Here is a 23,334-nt window from a genome sequence, read left to right on the forward strand (position 1 = left end):
ACGTTTTACTGCTGCAGTAAAAGACATTCCAAGAGGGCTCAGGGATTCAATCAGAGAACTTGAATTCATTATAGTAACTTGAAGAGTGTGGGAACGGGGCATCGTTACTGTCAAACCGAAATCTCATTACCATTCTTAATAGTCTTTCAGCGAGCCCTGGCTTCTCTTCCTAAACTGAACTAGAGGCTGTCATCTGGTGGAAAAACTCTGTCTCGTTATAGTATCAAAAGGGTAGCATAGACCAAAGTGATCAAGGCTGCAATTGATTCCATATTTTTGAGAAAGGGAAAGGTGCTTCCGTCACTCCGTTCTGTCCTCAGCCCCTGAATTTCCATGCTTGACGTTCTGTTTGTCTGCTCCCCTTCCTGGAACCTGATTTTTCCGATAATGTGGGAGCCTGGATCAAATCGACAGAAACCAGGGCCGAACAGAAGAGGTGAAGTCAAGGGGGACCTGTATTGTGCGGACTCAGGAGAGTGAACCTGCGGAAGAGGGACTCAGGAAGGTGCCGGATCTTTACAAGGATGACCTGGCGCAGCGCAGAATTCAGGGCAGGCTTGGCCCTCACCGCGAGGCTCCGAGCTTTGCCACGGTCGCCAATATGACAGAAGCCGACCTGGAGACCTGGGAGAGACTGAAAGTATCAGGAAAGACGAGGTGTGTCATGTTTTCCCCTGGTTTTCTCCTAACAGTGGTATCATTTAACTTGGAAGGAATCACCGTCCTTCTATCATTTTTTATTTTCATGGCCAGAAAAAATGCCCCTCAAAACACAAAGCATATTCTGCATGAGTTGAAACCTGTTAATACTAAAAGTTACAAGCCACATGGACAGGAAACATCCTCTTTAAGTCAACCGACTTATTGTGAATGCTTATTTTCATAGGCTTGTTTACGGGTTAAGGAATGTAAACTTCACTTTTAAATAATTTTAATTATGTCACTGTACCCAAAGTTTTCTTATGCCATCATTTGTGATATTGGAAGTGATGTTTTGAAAGCTATAGAAGCTTAAAGTACTACTTACCTAGGCAAGACAATGATCATTTCTTCAATTGGTTAATGGGAAAGCGATTCTGCTTTAGGCATCGAAGTATTTTTCATACATCCAGTATTATTTCAAAATTCTTCATTGATTTGTACTCACATTAGAAATCTTTGGAACTTATTTCCGGTTCTGACTAGGGATGGAGATGTGGAGCACACGTGTGCCCCTGAGCCTTCACCAGAAATTAAAGCAGAAACTGCCATCCGTGATGACTTTGCCAGCCGCAAGGCAAGGGCCTATAAGAAAGCTTCCAGCCCTAGGCAAAAGTTCGTGCACTTTGGACCAGTGACAGAGATAGATCAGCAGACGTGGAAGCGGCTCAGCATTGGCAGGGCTGGGCCGAGAGAGGATGCAGAGGAAGTCATCAGTCACAGCAGCAAGATTCAGACATACTCTGTGTCCCCTGCCTCGGCGGCCACATCCAGTTTAAAGGAAGACCACGTGCTTAATCCACAAAATGACTGCAGGTATTTTTCGCCATTACATGTGCAAGGAGATCTGCATGGGAAGCGCTGCCGCTTTTAAAGAGCTTGCTGAAGCACATTAAAGAAACCGCCAGAGCTGACATAGTTTTAACAGGCTCTTTTGCTGGTTAGCAGAGAAGTAATGTGAGGAGATTCCCCCTGGGGGGAAACGTGTGTGAAGTTAAATGACGGACATCCATTTTGATTCTCTTGTCACCAGAATCACTGCCTGGGAATGCCTGTAATTTGGGCAAATGATTCTTTTTCCCTTTGGCTGCATTAAGCACTATTATTTTATTTGTTGGCAATACTGAGCAAACTAGATGGAATGTTTTAATGATACCCTTCATGTTTCTTCTAAAGATGTGTTGATAAAAATCTGGATTATCTATACCCTCCCTCTTTCTTATCCTGTAAGGGGGAAAAAAATAGTTATTAGCATCATAAGTTCAGATTTGGGGCATCTGAGTAGACACACAAAAAAGCAAACATCCCTTCCCCCAGTTTTTCAAATTATATAACAGAACTTGAGTGGAAAAAGACTCTTCTTTTGAGGGTTCCTAGGAGTCAGGAGTTTCCTCGGTTGAATCACCATCTAAATCTGTGAGGGAGCACCTGGGGAAGGACCTTGTGACCTCTTACCAGCCCTCATCCTCACTGGAGGCCTTCCAGCTGTTAATCCCCAAGCCCTCTCTTGGGGATTTGGTTCTGTGGGCTGGTCTTTCTTCCATTAAGCAGATGTAGGGCATGAGATTCTGGATTCTCTATGTATTAGGTGTAGTCGGGGAAACGTAGCGATCAGAGTCCACTTTGCCCCCCAGTGTCTCTGCATGGCCCAGCAAACATTTATTTACTAAATATTTGCTTTGCCATCTCATGTGACTTGCCTACCTCCCCTTTGAAGTCTCTAACCCCTACCCCTACATCCTCTTTTGTCTTTAGCTGAAGATATTTAAGTATTTAAGGTGAGGGTTTCAGCCATTTTGGAAAGCTATTCAGTTTTCCTGGGTCTCTTCCATGTATACAAGTTATTAAAATTTGTTTGAATTTCTATTTAAAAAAAAAGATTCCGGATTCTCCCGGGAATCTCCACTCCACCTGCATGGTGGGAGCAAAGCAAAGCCCTCCACGGCAGGACGAAATGCTAAGGAAGTCTCCTCCGTGCTTTGTTCTTGATGTCCAAAGTGGATGGCCCATGACGTACAGAGGCATTTCTTTGGTTCCATACTGTGGATGACATCATAGAGGAGGCTGTCAGCATAAATAACCCTGGCACACCAGGAGTGCACTGCTGGGGTCTCAGAGGCTGATGGGGACCAGGGGTGGAGGGGGTGGGAGTAAGAAAGTTGTAAGAAATGCATCCTTGAGTCCTTGACTACTGAGAACCCATCACTCTGCCCCACGGTGACAGAGTCATGCCAGCCTTCTTCGACCTTCTCAGGCCCTTGCCAGGGTTTGTATTCAATTTCTCATTCTGAGTATGTCATCCTTACTGGCTGGCTTCTGGAAGAGCAGCCGAACTTTCTCTCTTCACCTTTCAGTCTCGGCGACTTTCATTGTCTCCTTTCCTAACTTGTTTTCCTCTTCTCTCTTGCCACCAATGCTATTGATCATCGACAGGATAGTGACATCTGGGGTAGATGACCATTGTGAAAGGGTCTCCCGGCTGGCTCCGGTGCCGGAGTCCCAGGAGGAGCAGAGCTGCAGTTTGGGCGAGTGCCCGAGGAGGACAGAGGAAGGTGAGGAGGTGAAGGATGACAGGTGGGGCCAAGGCCGCTGGTGTGAATTCTTTCCTAGTAGTAAAGCAGTCCTGTCTGGCTTCAGTTACATGCAAACAGCTGCCATGGGATGGCAAAGAAGAGACTGAAGGAGTTGCTCAAAGGGATTCTGCGATGGAGCCAAAGGCTGAAAGATCGGAGGAGTGCGGCCAGCCGCTGTGAGCGCCTGGCCTGCATTCCGGGGTGTGCTGCCTCTGCTGTGTGGCTGCTGGTCCCCCGCAAACAGCTTAAAGCCTCAGTGTGCGCTTGGTGACTGACGTGGCGTGGAGTGGAGTCACTTAAAGGAATGTGCCCATCCCAGGGTCAGAGTTCTGCTTTCAGTGCCCGCCCCCCGCCCCAGGTAGAGACTTTTAGCCTTTGCACGTGGTTGGGTGCTGGCCAAATGTCATTCTCAGGAATCATGAAAACCAGAAAGGGAAACCCATTCCTGTGTAAGTATCGGTTGCATGATGGAGGTCCAAGGCATTAATACTCAGTTGCTATGTGTGCTGCTGCCTCCATGAACATTGGCTTCTTCTGTCTTGAGTTAATGCCAAGCGAGTGATGCTACTGAAAACATCTTTAGTAATAAGTGCCCTTTGACTGGCTGGACTGATGTGCCCTAGTTCATGTCCTCTGACCTCTGAATGGGAGGCTTCGGAGAGAGAAGAGAAGTCGGAGAAGGTGACAGCTCCTCCCTGGAGTGGCAGTGGACTGAAAGGCCAAAGAAAATTGTATGATTCACAAAAAGATGACATGATGGCCAGGAGAACTGGGATGTCTCTTAGACACATTGGATCCAACCTAAACCAGTTCCTTCCAGTTCCATTTGCAAAGCAACACATTGTGGAGGAATCTGCCAAGGGTCCGCCTATAAAAGATAAGAGGTCAGAAGATTATCCTGAGCTGCTTTGACTTTGTTTCTCCAGTCTGAGCCTTGATACATGCTTTGAATATGTCATTAATGCTTTATGCTTTACCAGTGCCACTTACCAGCTATTGCTGGCAGAAACGAAATGATTAAATGATTGGCCCAGTCTGCCAAGATTTTTTTTTTCTTCTTTTGCATGTAAGCAGGTGTGGAAAAAAGAGTTCAGTTGTGAATTGTCCTATTAAACATTCTTTCTGACTCTCATCTTGTGGGCAGCCTAAATGGGAAACTCTTTTATTTCTTCCTAGCTCACACAGGCGATATCGGGTAAAGGAGTTGAACTTCTTTCTGACCTATCTGATTTCATTCTGATTCCAGGAGGGTCTTCAGGTCCAAAGAAGATATATTACTTATAAATTTAACTTAATTTAATTTTAATATTAACAACTAGCGCTTTCTAGAGGTGGGATTTCCATTCCATGCTCTGACTTGATTTACAATGAAGGTAGCAAATATATTAAAAAGATAATCAACAAGGACCTACTGTATAGCACAGGGGACTTTACTCAATGTTCTGTAATAACCTATATGGGAAAAGAATCTGAAAAAGAACGGATACACTGAATCATTTTGCTGTATACGTGAAACCAACACAACATTATGAATCAACTATACTCTAATGTAAAATACAAATTAAAAAAATAAAATGAAAATAGGGAAATAGTAATCCTGGGGTTCATGGTCTGGTTTAAGGCCCTATACGCTGAAGCCTCTGTTGCTATTTAGTAAGAGTGATAGACTTTTGTGAAAAGTGTGGTCTGCCTGATCCATGTGGGGCCAGAGGAGTAAGGACTGTGTAGCATAATTAAAGCTCCACCGTAAAACAGGCAGTGGCAGAATTCTGCTTCACAAAGGACCTTGATGGTAGTGGGACAGAGGGTAGAGTGGGGAGCAGAGAGAATCGTAAGGAATCCCCACATTTTTAAATTAACATCTTAGCTGTCTCTACCGTCTGGATTTAATGTATGTTTTACATTCTTCTGAATCATAATACTACTATAGTAGAGCCTTTTTGTAACACTAGTTTCAGGAAGCAGGCGTGAGAGCGGTGCTCTACTTTATAACCGTAGCCCTTTCAAAGAGCTTCTGCTTCCTCCAGCTCACCTTCTGCTGGGAATTCACAGGTAGGTTGAATGGCTTTTGGCTCCAGTTCACAAATGGGAAGCCTGATGTAGAGAGAAGTTACGCCTGGATCACACCTGCATTCCAGCTGGCGAGGGCAGGTTAGTGACAGAGGGACTGCCCGGCCCACCACACTCACTCACTCCCCGGATGCCCTGATGTGGTGCTGGACCCTGCATCCGTGGGCTGCTGGAAAGCAGTTAGCATGAAAGGAGAGAAGGAAGTGAGGCCTGTAGGCTGCCTGCTAGATGCGTTCTAGGCGGTCCATTTACTCACTTCTCACGCAGCCTTTGAGAGGAAGAAGTTTCATCTGTATTCTACAATAAGGGATCGAGGCCCTCGTCCACACAGCTGGTGATCACAGATCCAAGATACAAACCCACCTCTGTCTGAAGGGGGAGCCGCTGTCCCACGCCAGTGCGTTGCCTGCCAGGTTACCAGGGGAAACTGTGGAGGTCTGATGACTTCCCTGTCAATTGTATCTGTCTCTCTATTTGTGATTCGGGAAGAGTCCTCTTTATTTTCAAATGGGACTGAATGGCTGGTTTGAGCGTAAGGAGATATAGTCAGATTAACTCTATGACATAACTGTGTGATTGAGCAAGCACACACCTTGGGAATTCATGTTTCCTTTCAACAAGTATTTATTGAGTAATTACTGTGTGTAAAATATTGTGCTGGTTGCTGGAGGATAATCTTAAGTGAACAGTAAACCCATTTTTCCCTCTCACTTCAAATGAAGCTTGTGCTAGGTCACAGTGCTGTTAAACGTTGATCCTGAAGTGCTTTATTAGTGCTGAAAGTTACATACATACAATCAATAGGTGAATAGAGTATTCTTTTTCTAAATACCCCAACCCTTACAATTAAACTTTAGTAATTGCTTTTTTTTTTTTTTTTTTTTGTAGGATGCTTATACCAACTGTGATTTGTCTGACCAGTTTTGCACTTGATAGTCTGTTAACTCATCTACTTTGCATTTTTTGAAAAAAAACTCTGTTAGTGATTTTTTTAAACTCATCTTTACTTTTCTATTTTCCATAGGACAACTGGGAAAATCATTTGAAGTTCAAACTCTAATTATCTTCTCCTTAACAGCAAAGGCAATTCTGAGTAAATGCATGCCCTCTTAAAGCTAATAAATTAGTCTGAGAGGAAATTCCTTAAACCCATAAGTATATAGGAAACAGACAAATGAAGGTTATCTTCAGAGACTGCACTATTCTTTTCAATTTCCAGAGCATCCAATAAGTACTTATTGAGGGCCTAGTCTGGTCACTATTCACGGAACCGCAGAAGAAAACTCCCTCCCCTCATGAAGCCTACATTGCAGTGTTAACCTATATTCATTGGCAGAGATGTCCACAAAATGCTAACGCTTTTGTGTAGAAGCAATTTAAATTCAGATATATCCTCCATGCAACAACATAGCTGAACCTCATAAACAAAATGTGCTAAGGAAGCCAAACTCAGAAGAATCCACACTGTATGAGTCCATTTTTAAAGCACAAAACTTAACACTGATCTGTGGGTTGTGAAAATTCATCAAGGTGTGTGTGTTTGGTCTGTGCACTTTCTGTATATATATATTACTTCAATAAAACATTAACTCTAATATTCAAATAGACACAAAAACACATGCCAAGTATTCATTGATCATTCCTAGATTAACCATCCATTAGGAATAACTTCTCTGCTCGCATCCATAGATAATTTAGAAAATGCTATATTTGAAAGTCTATTCCAATAGTTAATTAACAAATTAACTGGGAAACATTTATCCAGGCTTCAGAATTAATACTGCTCATGCACTCTTTCTTGATGTGAAGGAATCCATCTGCCTCCATGTGGTGATGGTTTTGGAAAATTGAGTGTATTAAGCTAAACTTTAGCACCTTCTGAAACTATTCTCCAGGGAAACAGAAAATGGGTCTTACTTCAAGAAGAGAAACATTCTTGATTTTGGCCATTTCAGTAGAAACTTTAGGTTTTCAACGGGTGTGGTTGCCTTCACTATGCATGAAAATAATTATTAGTGAATGCAAACTGTTGTAGAATGAGAAAGGCATCAGAGAGAAGGGTGTATGTGTGTGTGTGCACCCATGTGTTTTGGGATGTTTTCTCTAAGGTCATTGGAAGAGATCTTTAGAAATTACTCTTTTTCCCCATAAATTGTTATGAAACTGAACAGAGGATCAGGTAATTTTTGCTGAAAATCCCCCAATTTAATTTATTGGACTGAAAGTAGGACATTTTTTCTTTACTCAAATAATTCTTTGTCCACCATCAGAATGCATGATTGAACAGCCTTTCAGGGCATAGGTAAGAATCTTCTCTTAATAGTCTCCTTTGCTGAAATAGTCATTTGTGGGAGCTGCTTTTTTTAAATGCGCTTAAAATATGCCCTCGTATTGTTCTAGTATTTTTTTCTAATGTGACCTTTTTCCTTGTTTTATCAGACATATTAAAACTTAAAATGCCTCTATCAAAGAAGGTGCAACTTTGTAGATCTAAATAGTCAGAAGAACATAAAAGATTGTTTAAAAAAAACCTTTTTTTTTAAGTTATGGAATATCATCCACGTCTGGTTTTGATTAAGGCTGCCAGTTTTCTAGGAATTGTGGTTTTTGTCAGATGCATGCGGAAGGCACTCATTGGGGTTCTGGTTGGAGTTCTGGTTTGCTTTCAGAAAACTGCAGAAACACTCTGCTGTTATTTGGGCAAATGTATGAACACACCAGAGAAAGGGTCAGTAAGTGTGCGCTTCTGTGTTGGGTGTCCATTACAGCCCATTACTCTGCACAGAAAGGCAAAGAACCCTTCAACTGTGTGTGAGCGATCGTAATACACGTTGTTTAGTTTTTTCTAAGCTGCCTTCTCTAAACATTGTGGGTTGCACCTAAGCCTTTTTGTGTTTATATTGAGCAGATTCTTTCTTTGTGGGTAGCACGGGGATTTTTTTCATTTCTCCTCTGGGTTTTACTACCAATTTTGCATTCTTCAGAAATGTCAAGACTTTGCTTTCATTTTCGGCCGTTAATGAATATGGCTAATTGTATAACGACCCTTCTCTTCCAGTATGATCGGCAGAAAAGGTTTGGCACACATACATGTCACTTGTAGTTTTTATTTCCAGCTTGGTTGCAGTATTAACCTTCTGTCTTGCCAATCCTCTAATTTTGTATTTGGTCTTATAGATACGGACCGAGAACTCCTGTGTCTGATGACGCAGAGTAAGTTGTCTTGTATTTGTAGGAATACGTTAATTACTAGCCTAAACTGCATGCTTCCAGTACTCACCACTAATTGAAATGCAATTAATATAACAGTGAACTGAAGAGCTAATGGACTCTTCTCTGCAGCCTCAGAGAAGCACTTGAAGTTGGAATGCAGAACATATGTTCTGCGCAGGAGAGATGAATGAAAACGCCACTTAAGCATGATTCTAATATACAGCTGCCGCTTAAAACTTAACATTTACTTTTTATAGACAGGGCATGTGAAAGTTGTTCTTATTAGGGTTTGGCTGTCGGAACCCCTCTGAACCACGGAATTGTTAAAAGGCTCTTCTGGGCTTTGCGTTGAATTCTTGATACATAAAGGCTTTGCCACGAAGCAATCATTCTCATGGCCACATTTTTTTTAAGTTAAGAAAATAAACCCTAAACCACTAATGATAGATTCAGCAGCCCAAGTTTCTCCCAGGTTGGAGTAACATAAACTGTGGGATGCTTGAGACCGAAACGTTGGGGTTTTGTTCAAGTTCCGTGGCACGGCCAGGGGTCAAGATGTACAACATGACTTGGGCTGCCTCTCCTTGGTTTCCGCTCCTCTCAGAGATGCATTTCCCATCCCTGGCCTCGCATTCAAATTTGAGAAGAAACTACTCTCTCCCATTTGTGACCACAAGAACTCCATTTCAAAAATGGATTTCTCATAAGCAGAGCATTCTGACACTGATATCTGAGGCAGAAGTGTTCTTTGCAGAATGCTAGCTTGCTCAGATTTAAGAAACATGATTAATATCTCATTCCAACATCAGTGGCCCGCTAAGCCTGATGTCGGTCCTCTGGGAAAGGTATTTTGTGGCCTTGTGGGAGTCTGGGCCATCCTAAGAGCAGACCCTAGCATTCTCTCTGCCTGTCTTCCTGGCCTGAGCCATAGTTTCAAGGCACCGAGTGAGGAATCTAAATAACAGTGTAGAACAGACAAATATCATTTCCACCCATGACAGTGAGCTCAGGCCACACATTTTCTGATTTTGAATTGTGCTTTTTCCATGTTTGTGTTCAAGATGTCAGCTTAGACTATGCTTTTAGCTCTAAGCAATCTGACTTGTGTGCCAAGGATATCAGTTTCCGATGTGTGATGTATGATTGCTTTGTGGCCTGACACACGGAACATTCATGTCTCAAAACCAAATTCAGCCGGAGCTTGACTGACTGCATGGAGTTAAGTAGTCTATAAAATTGAGCCCTGGTTATTGCTTTTAAAATCTACAGTGGCCGTATTTAACATTCACTGAAAGGAGGATTATATAAGATTGATAGGCAAAACACTACTTTGATTTGGTTAACAGAAACATTTTGATAGAATGGATTTACTCTTCATTGTTGCAAAGCTGCTGCGCAATTTGCCTAATACAGATCTCTAAGAAAACCCTAAAAGCTGAAAGAAAAGAAGCTACATTAAAGAGCTTTTGAATTTTGCCTGTACCTGAATATGAAACCTCACCCGCAGGAGAAGTTAATGATTTTTTAAAAGGGGCAGGGGTGGGAGGACTCCTCTAAATTTACCCAAAAAAGCAGCCTCATGGACCAGGACGAGTATAAGGAGCTTCTTTTCCAAGGGTCTTATCTGGGAACAGACAAAGGGCTGAATTTCCTTCGGAGTAGACATACCTTATACGAAACCATGTGGGGAACAAAATGGAAAGTTTATGTCAGGAGTTTTTTTTTTAGTAGAAATGTATAATGTTTTGTTTATTCCTCTACTATCTCCCCTTTTCAAAATCTTTTAGGACAATTATTGGCACAGGCTCTATTTATTCATCATTGACACATTCTTAACATTCAGCCCAATCAAAAAAAGATGTGCCCTTTAAGGGAAATGCAGGTCAGGGGCAGACCTACCACACAGGCAGACAGAAATTTCCACCTCCTGGCAAGCCGAGAATGTTTCCATGGATTTAGTGTCACCTTCTTGCCCTTCACTTCCACACGCCCCCTCTCCCAGTGGTCCCCGCCATGGAGCCTGGACCGTTTGGTTCTTAACTCCCTTGCCTTAGACTTGGTCCAGAAACAATTTCCAGGCTCCGCTGGAGGTAATTTCATCCTGGCCCTCAGAACCGCCAGCCCACCGCTGAGAGAGGCTCCTGAGCCCTGCAGCCAGGGGCCCTCGTCCCCGTAGCCCAAGGGCACAGCCTACTGTGCTGAGACACATAGGTTTGGTGCAAGTCCAGTTAATGTTCTGGAACCTAGGCTTCTCTGGGGTCCCCCACCCCATCCCTAGACACGTGCTGCTTCATTTTGGAGGCTGAGTCCAACCTCTGAATTAGGGAACGTTTACTGAATGATGACTCAGCTCATTTTCTATCTACTATTATCAGTTCTCAGCTTGTTTAGTTCCTTTTTCTGAAATAGCATAAAGATATGGCTCATAGTTTTATTATTTCTGTTTCGGGCCAGGTTGCTGGTGTTTCTTAACAAAAAACAAAAAAACTCTAGGAAAAAATAGTACTTCCTGGTGTATGAGAGGGCAGGCAGGAGTTTCTCTTTTTATTTCACTAACTAGCTTTTAGCCACATTCAGGTTGAGGTAGTTAGAAGTTCATGGTGGGAGCAGAGATAGGAACCCGGGACAGAAGAAGGCAGTTCTGAAGGCCTTGCTCCCATCTTCTCCGTGCCAATTGAGTGACGTAAGCAATTCTCAGATCCTGGAGAAGGCTGCCATTTTCTTCCCGGGGTCCCAGAGGAAGACCTTGCTCTGTGGTCACCCATCGTGGCCTAACCCAAAATTCTGCCCTTTAAAAATGATAGATGACAAAGTTGAAGGAAGGGACCTCCTTCCTCTCCCACAATCAGCCAGCTTTTAGTAGATTACAAGAGAGTCCCAGCTCAGAGGGGTTTATATCTTCTAAGACTTTCACAAAGCATGTAAATTGCCTTAAAAGATGAACTGACTGAATTGGATATATTTAAAGGTAAGACTTTTTTTTTTTAACTCTGAAAGGAAGAATGGGATGAGTTTTGGTCTCTTTCTGGAAAGCTCATTTTAGGGAATTTTGCTCCATGAAGTTTAAAAACCATGGGTTAGACTTTTCTACCAAACTCTGCCAATTCCTAAATCTTCCTTAAACCACATGAATAAGTAGCATAAAGTAGGTGAAAACGCGCAGCCCCTCTTCCCTTTCGAGGACCACAGTTTATCTTTCAGGAAGGCTCAGCAGCCACAACCAACACCGTCCCCTGAGTTTGTGGACAGCTCCACACGGTGGTTTTTCATATCTGTGCAAATAGAAGCCTCAGATCAAAGAAAGTGCTTCGACGCAGATTATTAGAATACTCTAGGGGAAAACAGATGACAAGCACAGTCTTCAGTTTTAGCTCTCTTAGGTCAGACTCAGATTGTCCAACACCTAGAGAGAGGGGAGAGGCACCCACACATCCGCGCGAGTTCATTTGAGTGGGTTGAAGTGGATGTGGGCGGCCGTTGCTTTGGGGTCATCTTCTCCTTCCAGAGAGGAGCCCGCTGGTGTCCAGTGCTGCTGCTGCTGTGCATTGCCTGGCCTTGGGGTAACCGGTTTGGACGTCACGGATGATGTCTGGGACTAGCTGGTGTCTCAGTGCATGGCTTTTCTTTTTCTTTGTGTTAAGCTGGCTTCAACAATGGACGATCAGTCTTCTGTTCTTAAAGGGTCCTCCACTTGATTTGGGTGCTCTGTAACCCACTTGGGCCTGGAGCTAGTTATTTCTTTGAGAGAACAAAAGGGGAAGATTTTGCTTTGGTTTTTATTTCTATTTTCATCTTGCTGCTTCAGCTTTCGCTGTAACAAAAGTCTACATAAGCATCGCAGAAAAGGCCCTATGGTCTTGCCCAACATTTAATAAGCCCCTGTAGAATATGTTAATTATATGAACAGCCTAAGGGTTTTAAAAAATTGCTTCCCCAATCCTTTTGCTTTTGAAAGAGTAAATGCAGAAGTATCCTGGCAAAAATAAAGTGAAATCATTGTGAGAGTTTTAGGATACAACGTATATGCTGCTTTATATATTTTAGCCTTTAATCTTACCATTAAATACCTTATTTTCTTGATTCCAAGATGCCATCAACATGCTATCAATTTATAGACAGTTTTACAGGACATAGAAATAAACCACATCAAACATATGTATCGTTAATGAATAGTTGTTGGATGCAACCAAAATTCGGACAATAAACAGAAAAAGGTGGTGGCTTAGACTTGAGGCTATGTGATTTTTTTTTTTGAAAATGGAGACATTGCCTCCGTTAACGGAGAAAGCATTTAAGCCAGCTCTTTACACCAAGAAGCATTTACGCAATTAAGTTTCACTTCAGGGAACACCACTCTCTTTCCCTACAAATTCTCTGCAAGTTATACATTTTTTAACTCTGTTCATTTTACTTTCTAATACAAGTGAGACAAGCCCAGAGCTTCAAACAGCTTTTTCTAGCCCTTTACTTTAAACATATTTTGACCCTTACATATATAATTAGATTGGCCCGATTCAGCCATCACTGAAGACAAAGATGGTCACATTTTGGCTTCGGCCGCAAAAGAAGAGGTGAGGCTGCAAGCATGCCCGCTGCTGCCGGCTGAGGGATGGACAGACTGCAAATCATGCTGCTGCCTTAAGCTGTGGAGGGAAGGGGGCAGTTTTTCCAAACGCGGTAGCACTCCCCCCCTCCCCCACCCACCAAATGCACAGAGACTTGAGGAGCACTGATCCCTGTCCACCAATGTCTGCTCTCTCCACACGCAGGAGCACAAGCATGCTTGACATGCGGTGTGAGGAGGAGGCCGCGGTGCAGCCGCACAGCAGGGCCCGCCAGGAGCAGCTGCAGCTGATAAACAACCAGCTGCGGGAAGAGGATGACAAATGGCAAGATGTGAGTGCTGGCCGGGGCCGTGGGCAGCGGGGAGACTGCTCTGCCTGCTGGGCTAGAGGCCCTTTGGAGCAGAAAATCAGGCGGGGTGGGGAGACTTGGGCTGGAAAGCCAGGCAGAGGAAGGGGGCCCCCAGAGGGCTTCAACAGTGACACAGTCCATGTGGGAATTAAGGAAAGCACCCTTGCTGAAGTGTGGCCACAAGAAAAGAGGGGAGCAGACAGGAGACAACTGGTAAGGGATGCAGAAAGGCGGAGGCACTGTCCTTTAAGATCATGTATTGGGGGTTGATAAGGATGGCAGCAGCAACAATAATTGCCGACACTGACCGCATACAGTAACAGGTACTGTTCTGAGTGCCTTGCAGGTACTCATTCTTTAATCCTCCCAGGAACTCCATGCACTAGCAGCTATTATTGTCCTCAGTTCCACAGATGAGTCCCAGAACAGCTGAGTAACTCGTCCAAAGTCACACAGCTAGTGAGCAAGAGAGCCAGGATTATAACCAGTAAGGATTATAACCAGGGCCTGATGGGGGCCTTGGGATTGTCTGTGGGCTGAAAGCAAAGAGCCAGGGCAGGGGAGGAGCTTGAAGATAGGGATGAGAGGAGAGTGGACTATTTCATTTCATCCTCACAGAGCACCCTGCGGTGGCTACTGTGCACCCGAATCTACCTTCAGTCAGAAAAGTTAACTTTTCCAAAGTCGATAAAATGCGGTAATAATTATGTCTACAAGGTATCAGGCACTTCCTGTGTGCCTGGCACCTTACGTGCACTACCTCACTTAACCCTCACGGCAGGCTCATAAGAGTAGGTATTATTATCACTTCTATTTTAGAGACGAGGAGACTGAGATTCCAAAGCGTGGAAAAGACAGAGCTAGGATTGCTTCCCATAGCCGCACGTCCACCCGTCTGACTCCGGAATCCTAACTCTCCATACTCTCCATCATTACACTCTAACTGCCCGTAGGGTTTGCGGTGAGGTTGTTGTAAGGACCAGATGACTTAATACACATATTTAGAATCATTGGTTCTGTAAGACCCCAAAGCCAACCTTTTTTTCTGCCTTTTCTTCCTTCCCTGAGGGAATTGTGTAGGTCTGTGATTAATTGCTACCAGCGAGTCCATTCACAAAGCAGAGGTCATAAATAGCAAGAAATGAAGTTTCTCACAATACCCTGTGAGGCAATACTTTAAAATTTGGCAGCTGACCTGGAATATGATTGCAGCTTTTACATTACCATGTTGAAATAAATGTGCTGCCCTGTTATGGCTAATGTACGTATATCTGAAGGTTTCCTGCCTTCGAGGTGTTCCTGTTCCAACCAGACTTACATTGGATCATATAGGAGTGTCTCAGCCTGGCCAATAGTCAGGGCTTACTAAACGCTGAAAAGTAGAAGTGGAATTATGTGCAAGCCTGAAGAAGAATGTTCTGTCTCCCTCCCCCACCCCCGCAGGACCTGGCTCGTTGGAAGAGCCGTAGAAGAAGTGCTTCTCAGGACTTAATCAAGAAAGAGGAAGAAAGGAAAAAAATGGAGAAGTTACTGGCTGGAGAGGATAGGACAAGTGAACGAAGGAAAAGCATCAAAACCTACAGAGAAATTGTTCAAGAAAAGTGGGTTCTTTCTGCTGTCGTCGTGGTTGTTTAATGTACAGTATTACCTAGATGTGGTTTTCATATAAGTTGTTGGTTATCACAAAGGCTCTGACACTACTATTATACTCCCTGTTTGGTCCCTTCAGCTCTACCTTGGTTCCTATCAAGGAGGGAGTATAATATTGGCCTGCTTTGCAATTCCTGTGACTGTTGACTTTGTTCTTGCTTCCCCTCCCATGCCCATCCTTTAGAGAGCGGAGAGAGAGGGAGTTGCATGAGGCGTACAAGAATGCACAGTCCCAGGAGGAGGCAGAAGGGATCCTTCAACAGTACATCGAGAGGTTCACCATCAGCGAAGCTGTTCTTGAACGCTTGGAGATGCCAAAAATTCTGGAAAGAAGCCATTCAACAGAGCCAAACTTATCCTCCTTCCTGAGTGACCCGAATCCCATGAAATACCTGCGGCAACAGTCACTGCCTCCCCCCAAATTCACTGCCACTGTGGAAACCACCATCACTCGTGCCAGCGTACTGGATGCCAGCACGTCAGCAGGCAGTGGGTCTCCAAGCAAAACGGTCCCTCCCAAAGCAGTGCCTATGCTGACCCCCAAGCCTTACTCCCAGCCCAAAAACTCTCAAGAGGTCCTGAAGACCTTCAAGGTAGGATGAGTTTCTTAAGGGTAGAACCAAAACTGAACTCCAAGTGATCACTGGAAAGAAGCATCTTGCTTCAGGAAGATGCAATTGTTTTTAATCAAACAAAAGCAAAATGTGTTAACATGTATGATTGGGAAGTTTATGTGTCTCCAAGATTTAGTTTGCAAATAGTTAAGGGATAGATGATTCCCCTCAGTTCCTATTTTTAATGCTGATGGGCTCTGATGAGATTGGTGGTTGAGTCACCTCCATGAGCAAGGTCTGTTTTGTAGTTTGATATGATGGCATGATCTCCCTGTAGTAGTGGCAGCAAACCCTAAATTAGCAGCACCCTAGGTATCTCCAGCTATCTGGAGGTATTGCAAATTCCTCACAACGAACTTTTAATTGCGTTTGGCTTAAACAGAAGTGACTACAGCTGCCTCTCTTTTAGGAAGAAACTGACATCATATCTTAAAAAGATGCTACAATTGAAAAAAATAATCATACAAGGAATACATGGGATATGCTTGGTCCTCAGATGAAACAGATTTTTTTAAAATTTTTTAAGTGAGAAGAAACTATGTTATTGGTGGGGGGAGGGGGCAGGATTGCCAATGAATGCGTAAAATAATGTTCAAGAACCAAAGAATCTAGTACCGCCAAACATCTTTTTTCCTCCTCAAGTCCTAGTATTTTCCCTCACATCAAGAGAAAGCACACATCCTTTGTCTCAAGCTGTGTTGACTACAAAGAAAAATCAGTTCTGATTGTCCCTGAACACCGCATAGGTTCATAATAGAAGACAGAGTTGGGATTCACCAGTAGCAGACACGGACATGTAACTGTAACGAAAGTTTGCTAAACTAAACTAACTGAGCAGTGGGATGCCGTTATCTTCCTATTGAATTTCAGAGGGAACCAAACCGCACTTTCTGACTTTTGCTTACATCACTCTGAATGTATCTTAAAAACCTGTGCCTTAGGCTTTGACAAAACAAAACAAAAAATGCTGTCTCGTCTGGGTTGAATTGAGATGTTTAGCCCTCAAAGGGCAGGGACTGTGTCTTTGTTGTTGGCCCCTTCATCCTGAGAGCCTGGCATACGTGCCTAGGCACTCGGCAAGTGTTTATTGAACAAATACAAGAACTTTTCCTGAGAAGATGAGCTACTCATCATGCAGACTCGTGCACACACAGATACACACATGATCATGTGTGCTCGGCAAGCCACCGAAGTACCACAGCAGCTCTCCTTCACCTAGAGTCCCTGCTGATGCCTGGTCTGATATTTCATGAAGGAAGGTGAAGGAAGGTTTGATGTTGAGGTGGCCCCGAACAGGGATAGGGAATACACTCATTTAACTTGGTATCCAAGGCAGCTGATCAATTAATCTAGATGTCCACTTCTCATTCCTTATATAAACAGTACAATGTGATCATTTAAACAGAAGAATTAGGATAGATGACTTCATGGCAAGACTCTGGCTCTGAGAAAACCCAGTCCTTTGCCATTGCGACAAGACAGCGTGGAGGCCTCAGGAGAGGTGGACTGAGGCACTTGGATAGAGATCCTTGTAGAGCTGGGGCTCACCAATGAGCCCTCAACTCATCGTAGGTCTTGATGGCTGTCAACCCTGTTCACAGCCCCACCATTGGGTGAGGTGGACCCACCTGTGGTCAAAGATCGTATGTAAAAGGAACAGTTGTTACCAGATAATGCTAGAAGTGAAGCAAAGGGGGGTGTCTGTGTGTGTGTGTGTGTGTGCGTGTGTGTGTGTGTGTGTTTTCTGGTAGGGAGGAGGTGGGCACAGGAGGCAGGGAATACAGCCTGTTTCTTAGTACAACCGATTTAAGTGTAAAGGTAGAGCAAGTAAAATGGTTTAAGGCAGTGAGTGTTTGCAAACTGAGAGTTGCCACCTGTTGCTAGGTTACGAAATCAATGTAGTGGTTTGGAATCAGCATTCTTTTTAAAAAAAAAAAAAAGAGGTAGAATAGAACACAGTGTTTAAAACAAGCCTAGTGCATCACACATAAGAAAGGTATTATTTTGCAAAACTCAATGTCAGTTACCTTTATGTGTGTGGACTCTGTTGTGATTTAAATCTCATGGATCACAGACCGTAGAGCACACAAGTCAGTGACTTAAGGTAAATAAACTACAATTAGTATCGCCCTTCTATTATTCCTTTTAAAAGATTTTAGAAGGTTTAGTAATAAGAATAGCTAATATTTATGTACTTAAAATGTGTCAGATATGGGTTCTAAATACTGTACATATATTAATCCATAAAATCACCATCACAGCATCGTTAAGAAGATACTATTATCATAAAGATGAGGAAGCTGAGGTTGAAGATTACGTGGCTGCTAAGCGGTAGAGCAGGACTCAGTCTTAGGCCGTCTCACTGCAGAGCTTCCTCTCAGGACCGCTCTACATACTGTCAGACTTTAAGATTCCAGATGCCTTTCCATAAGCCAGACTAGCCACCCTCGCTCCTTCTTTCTTGCTCCCAACACCCGCCCCCCCTGAGACGTGAGTGCAAAACAGAAATATTTTAGTGTGCGTGGCCTCTTTTTCTTGAAGAAACGGGGATGGTCAAATTAACCAGAAATAGGAATTTACTGTCACATAGCAAAGCACCAGATTCCCTGCCCTCCATGACAGCTTCCAAAACATACCCATTGCTCCCGACCATGACAGGATAACCTGTGAAATATTCCTGATCTAAGATGAGGTCCACCTAATTTAATATGCTAATCAGACAAAAAAATCTCAAAATTGTGGAATCGCAGTCAGAACATAAGTGAAAAATTACTGGAACCCAAATATGCGACATGTATTTATACCTAAGGTCCTTTGATTTTCTATACTGCAAAATAAAAACACCTCCCCCAGTAAGATGAACATGAAATGTATTCTAACGTGAAGCAGCCTGAGAAGGCAGACCACCTTTTAAAGAAGCCTTCAAAGATGGCATTTAGAGGAGCCCTAGTTTCTAGAACTGACCGAAGCATATAAAAGACCTTATTCTTTGTTAGACTATGGTTATTAAATGCTAATGATTTAAGGTGGTTCTGCACATGTTATTTTGTTATAGTCTTTCACTGGGGAATAGCATGTTTTTGTTCATTCCGGTTTTTACAGGTAGATGGGAAAGTCACCATGAATGGAGAAACGGTTCATGGTGACGAGGAGGAGAAGGAAAGAGAGTGTCCCACGGTGGCACTTGCCCCCTCGTTGACCAAATCCCAGATGTTTGAAGGTGTGGCCAGAGTGCATGGGTCCCCCGTGGAGCTGAAGCAAGACAACAATAGCATTGAGATCAACATAAAGAAGCCAACTTCTCTTCCCCAAGACCTAACAGTAAGAAGCAAATTTTTTTTTCTCTTTTTGGGGTAATTCCAATGTGAAAAAATCTATTTAAAAAAATAAATAGGTCTTAATAATGATCATTTCTTTCTAGGAGGGTGTATCAGTTTGCTAGGACTGCCATAACAGAGTGTCACAAGCTGAGTGGCTACACAACAGAGATTAGTTGTCTCACAGCCCTGTTGGCTGGAAGTCCAAAGTCAAGGTGGTGGCAGGGTCGATTCCTTCTGGTGTCTGTGAGAGAGAATCTGGTCCTGGCTTCTGGTGGTTTGCCGGCAGTCTTTGGTGTTCACTGCCTTGTAGGTGTACCACCCTGACCTCTGCCTTGGTGTTCACATGACAGTCTCCCTGTGTGTTGTCTGTATCCGAATCTCCCGTTTTGATAAGGACACAAGTCATACTGGATTAGGGGCCCAGTCCACTCCAGTATGACCTCATCTTAACTTAATTTAATTACATCTGCAAAAATCCTGTTTCCAAATATGGTCGCATTCTGAGGTAATTGAGGTTAGGACCTCCACATATAAATTTGTGGGAGGGCACAGTTCAGCCCTAGCAGAGGAATATGACAGAAGGTATCACATGTTAAGAGTAATTTTTCTTGTCCCCCCATGATTGGTGTCTAGTGTTGCAGAAAAAGAAATAAATCTCTAAAATACCTTCTCCTCTATTTATTCAGGACCCCATCAGACTTGTTAAAATAATTTGAAAATAACTGGTGCCACCAGAACCTGACTTTCCATCCTTGACGATTATGTATAAAAGGGTATCTTTCTTCTTAGTCTTCAAAAACTCATTTAAAATCAAATTAATTTTTTATTGGTTTAGCCCCTGAAACCCAGAGTAATTGGAAGTGCTATTGAATGGCCAAGCTGAAAAATGTAGGGTAATTCAAGAATAGCAGAAGAGAAAACTCAAAATAACATAAGATTTGCCCCTTTGGAGTATAAAACGTCATCAGGAGGATTACACTTTTTCTTAGATCTCTCACCAGGGTTCATGCTGGTTTTGCTGATCAAACCCAAACTATCAGTACCACAGGTGCAGCCCAGCTTTCGGGGTAGAAGCTGGACACTGTTCAACCTCATCTGTCCTCACCAGAGGCTGATTTCTGCTATTTTAATTTATAGTGTTTAGGTTGGAATTATAAAGGATGGGGGAAACAGTCAAGGTTTCTTTTCCCCCAGCACCTAGAAAGGTTTGGTCCAGGGGGAAACTTGTCTTCCAGCTCCACGGCTAAGTTAAATGACCCAGCTAGCTAAACCCACCCAGAGGACTAGATATTATTTTTCTTATCTCCAGGATTTGTCTTTTGAAGAATAAAATATGTTTTCTCAGAGGAGTTGAGAGGGTGTAATTCTTCCCTGCAGTGCTAAGCCCTAGAAAGAGATTCAAACTGGAATAGGCCAAAATAACTTTCTCACCATGGTAACATGTTTGCTGGCCTCTAGAAGCAAAGTTTTGTGATCCAGGCAAAGCCTGAATCTCTCAACCTGGAATTTAATTCCACTTTCCATTTGCATAAATATTACCACCTCTGAGGAGTTCTTACAAATTATCATGAGATGGAAGATTGAGAGAACTAGGACTCCTAATTGAGAGAACTCCTAGCAGAACTAGGAATTTAGGAACTTTACTGGTAGAGTCAACATGAACTTATGCTCTTAAACTTAAATGAAAAGTTCCCCCAATTAATTAGATATTGCAGTGGTGGGATTGCTTTTCTGGGAGAATTAGTAATTCTGTTCTTATTTTTCTTTTGCCACAGTTAATGATGAGCATTTCCTAAGTTTCCTTCATAAATACCTTTCCATGATTCAATCTGGTTACTCTATGAGGCCACAGGCCCTTTGCACATACTGTTGAACGCAGCTCTTTGTCCCTGTACTTTAGAGAAGCAACAGTATAGGAGCCACACTGGTCCCATAGCAGAGGTACACAGGGCTTAGTCAGGCCCAGTAGGTTAATTACAAGAACAAATCCTAAGGGCTGTGCTTTCAGGCAAGTGTCCATTCTCTACCTTTACCGTTTCTGCCCTCTGACCATTTCGTTGTTTGAATTTGGGGGGAACCCTGCCCTTGCCTGAATAGATTTTTTCCCAACAGAAGTTAAAGGAATAAGTGAAGAGACTAGATGGTATAAGGTCTAAACTTCCTACAACAACTGTTTAAACGCTCTGGTTTAAAGCTTCTGACCCCTTGGGGGGAAAAGCTCTATCCATCCTGCGTGGAATCATAAACAGGAGAAAAGGGGGTTTTATTTGTTTGTTTTGGGGTTTTACTAAACCTGCCTTAAAAAATACTCATTCTCAATAATTACTAATTTTCTTATTTTTACAATGAGCAACATAAAAAGAAAATAGCCTATTGTCTCTTACTGCCAGGCATTTTCCACTTTAATAGTAGTTGTACTGCTACACTCTCTAATGGCAAAGAGGAGGATGGATTGAAAGATGTCACATTAGTTACATTGCCCCAAAAGTATCTTGTTTCAAGAGAGGCAAAATTAGATGATCTGAAAGAAATCATGGTATTTCAGAAGTTTATACAGTATAGCAAGGAAAGCCCTAATCAAAAGGTGGCCTTGTGGACTTTTTTCTGGAAACCATCCTGATCCTGGTCAGCCTGAGGTCTAAACTCATGGAAGAGCCCGGGAGTCTCTTACTCTGGAAAAAACTGCTTAGTTTGGAGTGATTTCTAGTTTAATAAACCCTAGCGGTTCTGAAGAGGTCGTAGCATTTATTTACCTTGTGTCTGGTACTTTAGGCTCTTGACTAAGTATGGAAGGGGCCATTACATTATTTTCTGGGTAGATAACTACCTGTATATACCTATTAGACTTCAAGCCAAGTTGTTAGCTGCACTACACGAAATTTTGGCTAAAACACTCTCCATACTCGCTTACAACTTATGACACCAAAAGTTTTCCATTTAGAATATGTTATCCTAAGAGCCATTTTCAAAGAATCTCTTCTCCAGTAAACCTACTCCTCATTTTACTTCCTTCTCCATATTCCAAGAAAAGCATTTCTTGACTGTGTTTCAGCCAGTGTATTCCCATCGAAACGGTAGAATTCATTGATCATGGTAAAATATGGTGACCCGCTTAAAACAGGAGGCTGCCCTCCACAGCCTCCCAGGGCTTTTTACCAGCTTGGACTTGACTTGCTGTTTCTAATTCATTTGCCCCACTCTGTGGGGCTGTCAAAGGAATAGTGTTCTTCTTTTTAAATAGTGTCTTTCTTCCAAAAACTGCATTCCCAACAGATATACTTTTTACAGAGGAGTAGCCTCCCCCACCACTAAAATGTCACAGCTCCTTCAGGGCGAGCTGGAACTGTTCAAAGGGCACAGCACCAGTAGGCAGGAGCATTAATTCAGACCAAGAGGCGGAGCCACGGAGAAGGGTTGCCGCCAGACTCCAGTGGACAACGGGGCGCGAGGTTGGAGCAACAGCCTCTTGGGTCAGCACGACCACTTCCGTACGACATTATGTCGTCTCTTCAGTTACCTGCTACCTCATCTTTCTCATTGGAAACTCTTGGACTCTTACTTTAGAAATAGATCCTAAATTAAGTTTGGCTTGTTATTAATTTTTAACACTCTGGTTCTATCTATTGATACCAACAAACTCCAGATCATCCTCAGTTGAATCACCTTGAAAGTAATGAGACTGTGATGCCAGTGGTCTCCTGTTACCTGATAAGCATGGATGAAAGACCTACTCTGTGCCCAATTTTTTTTTAAGTGTATAATTTGATTTTTTTTCTTATTAGTCATCTATTTTATACATATTCATGTATATATGGTCCAACTTTTGAAATAGAAAAAGAAACTCAGGGATTTCCCTGGCGTTCCAGTGGTTAAGACTCCGAGCTTCCAATGCAGGGGGCCTGGGCTTGATCCCTGGTCGGGGAACTATGATCCCACACGCCGTGTGGCGCAGCCAAAGTATTAAAATAAAATAAATAAAATAAAATAAAATAAAAAAGAAACTGCTAAACCTGCTGTGAAAGCAGTTTTCATAAAGCACCTGGGAAAGTATAAAAACTAATGTTTAATTAAGTGCTAGATAATAGAGTCAGAAGACTAGAGGGACATAGGATGGCAAAGAACAGGTAAGACCATTATAGGCTGGGGTTAGTCTAGCTGGGAAGGTTTTATGTGAGATGTGGATTTTGAAACCTGTGGGATCTGCATTGGAATAGGGGGAAGCAAGCTGTTCCACATGTTGGGACTAGCAGAAGTAAAGGAATGGACAGTGGTGAGGAGCCC

At 43.0% G+C, this 23,334-nt stretch overlaps 1 protein-coding gene across 7 annotated transcripts in view; it reads left to right on the plus strand.

Annotated features, from left to right (window-relative positions):
- The window catches only part of LIMCH1 (LIM and calponin homology domains 1), a 326,500-nt gene that overhangs the window by 257,531 nt on the left and 45,635 nt on the right, over window positions 1-23,334 (plus strand). For 4 of the 7 annotated variants that reach the window (XM_057726685.1, XM_057726686.1, XM_057726687.1 and 1 more), the window contains 5 exons: window positions 8,520-8,555; window positions 13,325-13,451; window positions 14,913-15,070; window positions 15,304-15,712; window positions 18,836-19,054. In XM_057726685.1, coding sequence (XP_057582668.1) covers window positions 8,520-8,555; window positions 13,325-13,451; window positions 14,913-15,070; window positions 15,304-15,712; window positions 18,836-19,054 — 949 coding nt within the window. Of the gene's footprint in view, window positions 1-414; window positions 658-1,185; window positions 1,516-3,132; window positions 3,252-3,336; window positions 3,449-3,895; window positions 4,157-8,519; window positions 8,556-13,324; window positions 13,452-14,912; window positions 15,071-15,303; window positions 15,713-18,835; window positions 19,055-23,334 lie in introns of all 7 variants that reach the window. The other 3 variants (XM_057726688.1, XM_057726691.1, XM_057726692.1) reach the window with 2 other exon arrangements.

This window comes from Hippopotamus amphibius, chromosome 3, assembly GCF_030028045.1.
Source record: "Hippopotamus amphibius kiboko isolate mHipAmp2 chromosome 3, mHipAmp2.hap2, whole genome shotgun sequence".
NCBI lineage: Eukaryota > Metazoa > Chordata > Mammalia > Artiodactyla > Hippopotamidae > Hippopotamus > Hippopotamus amphibius.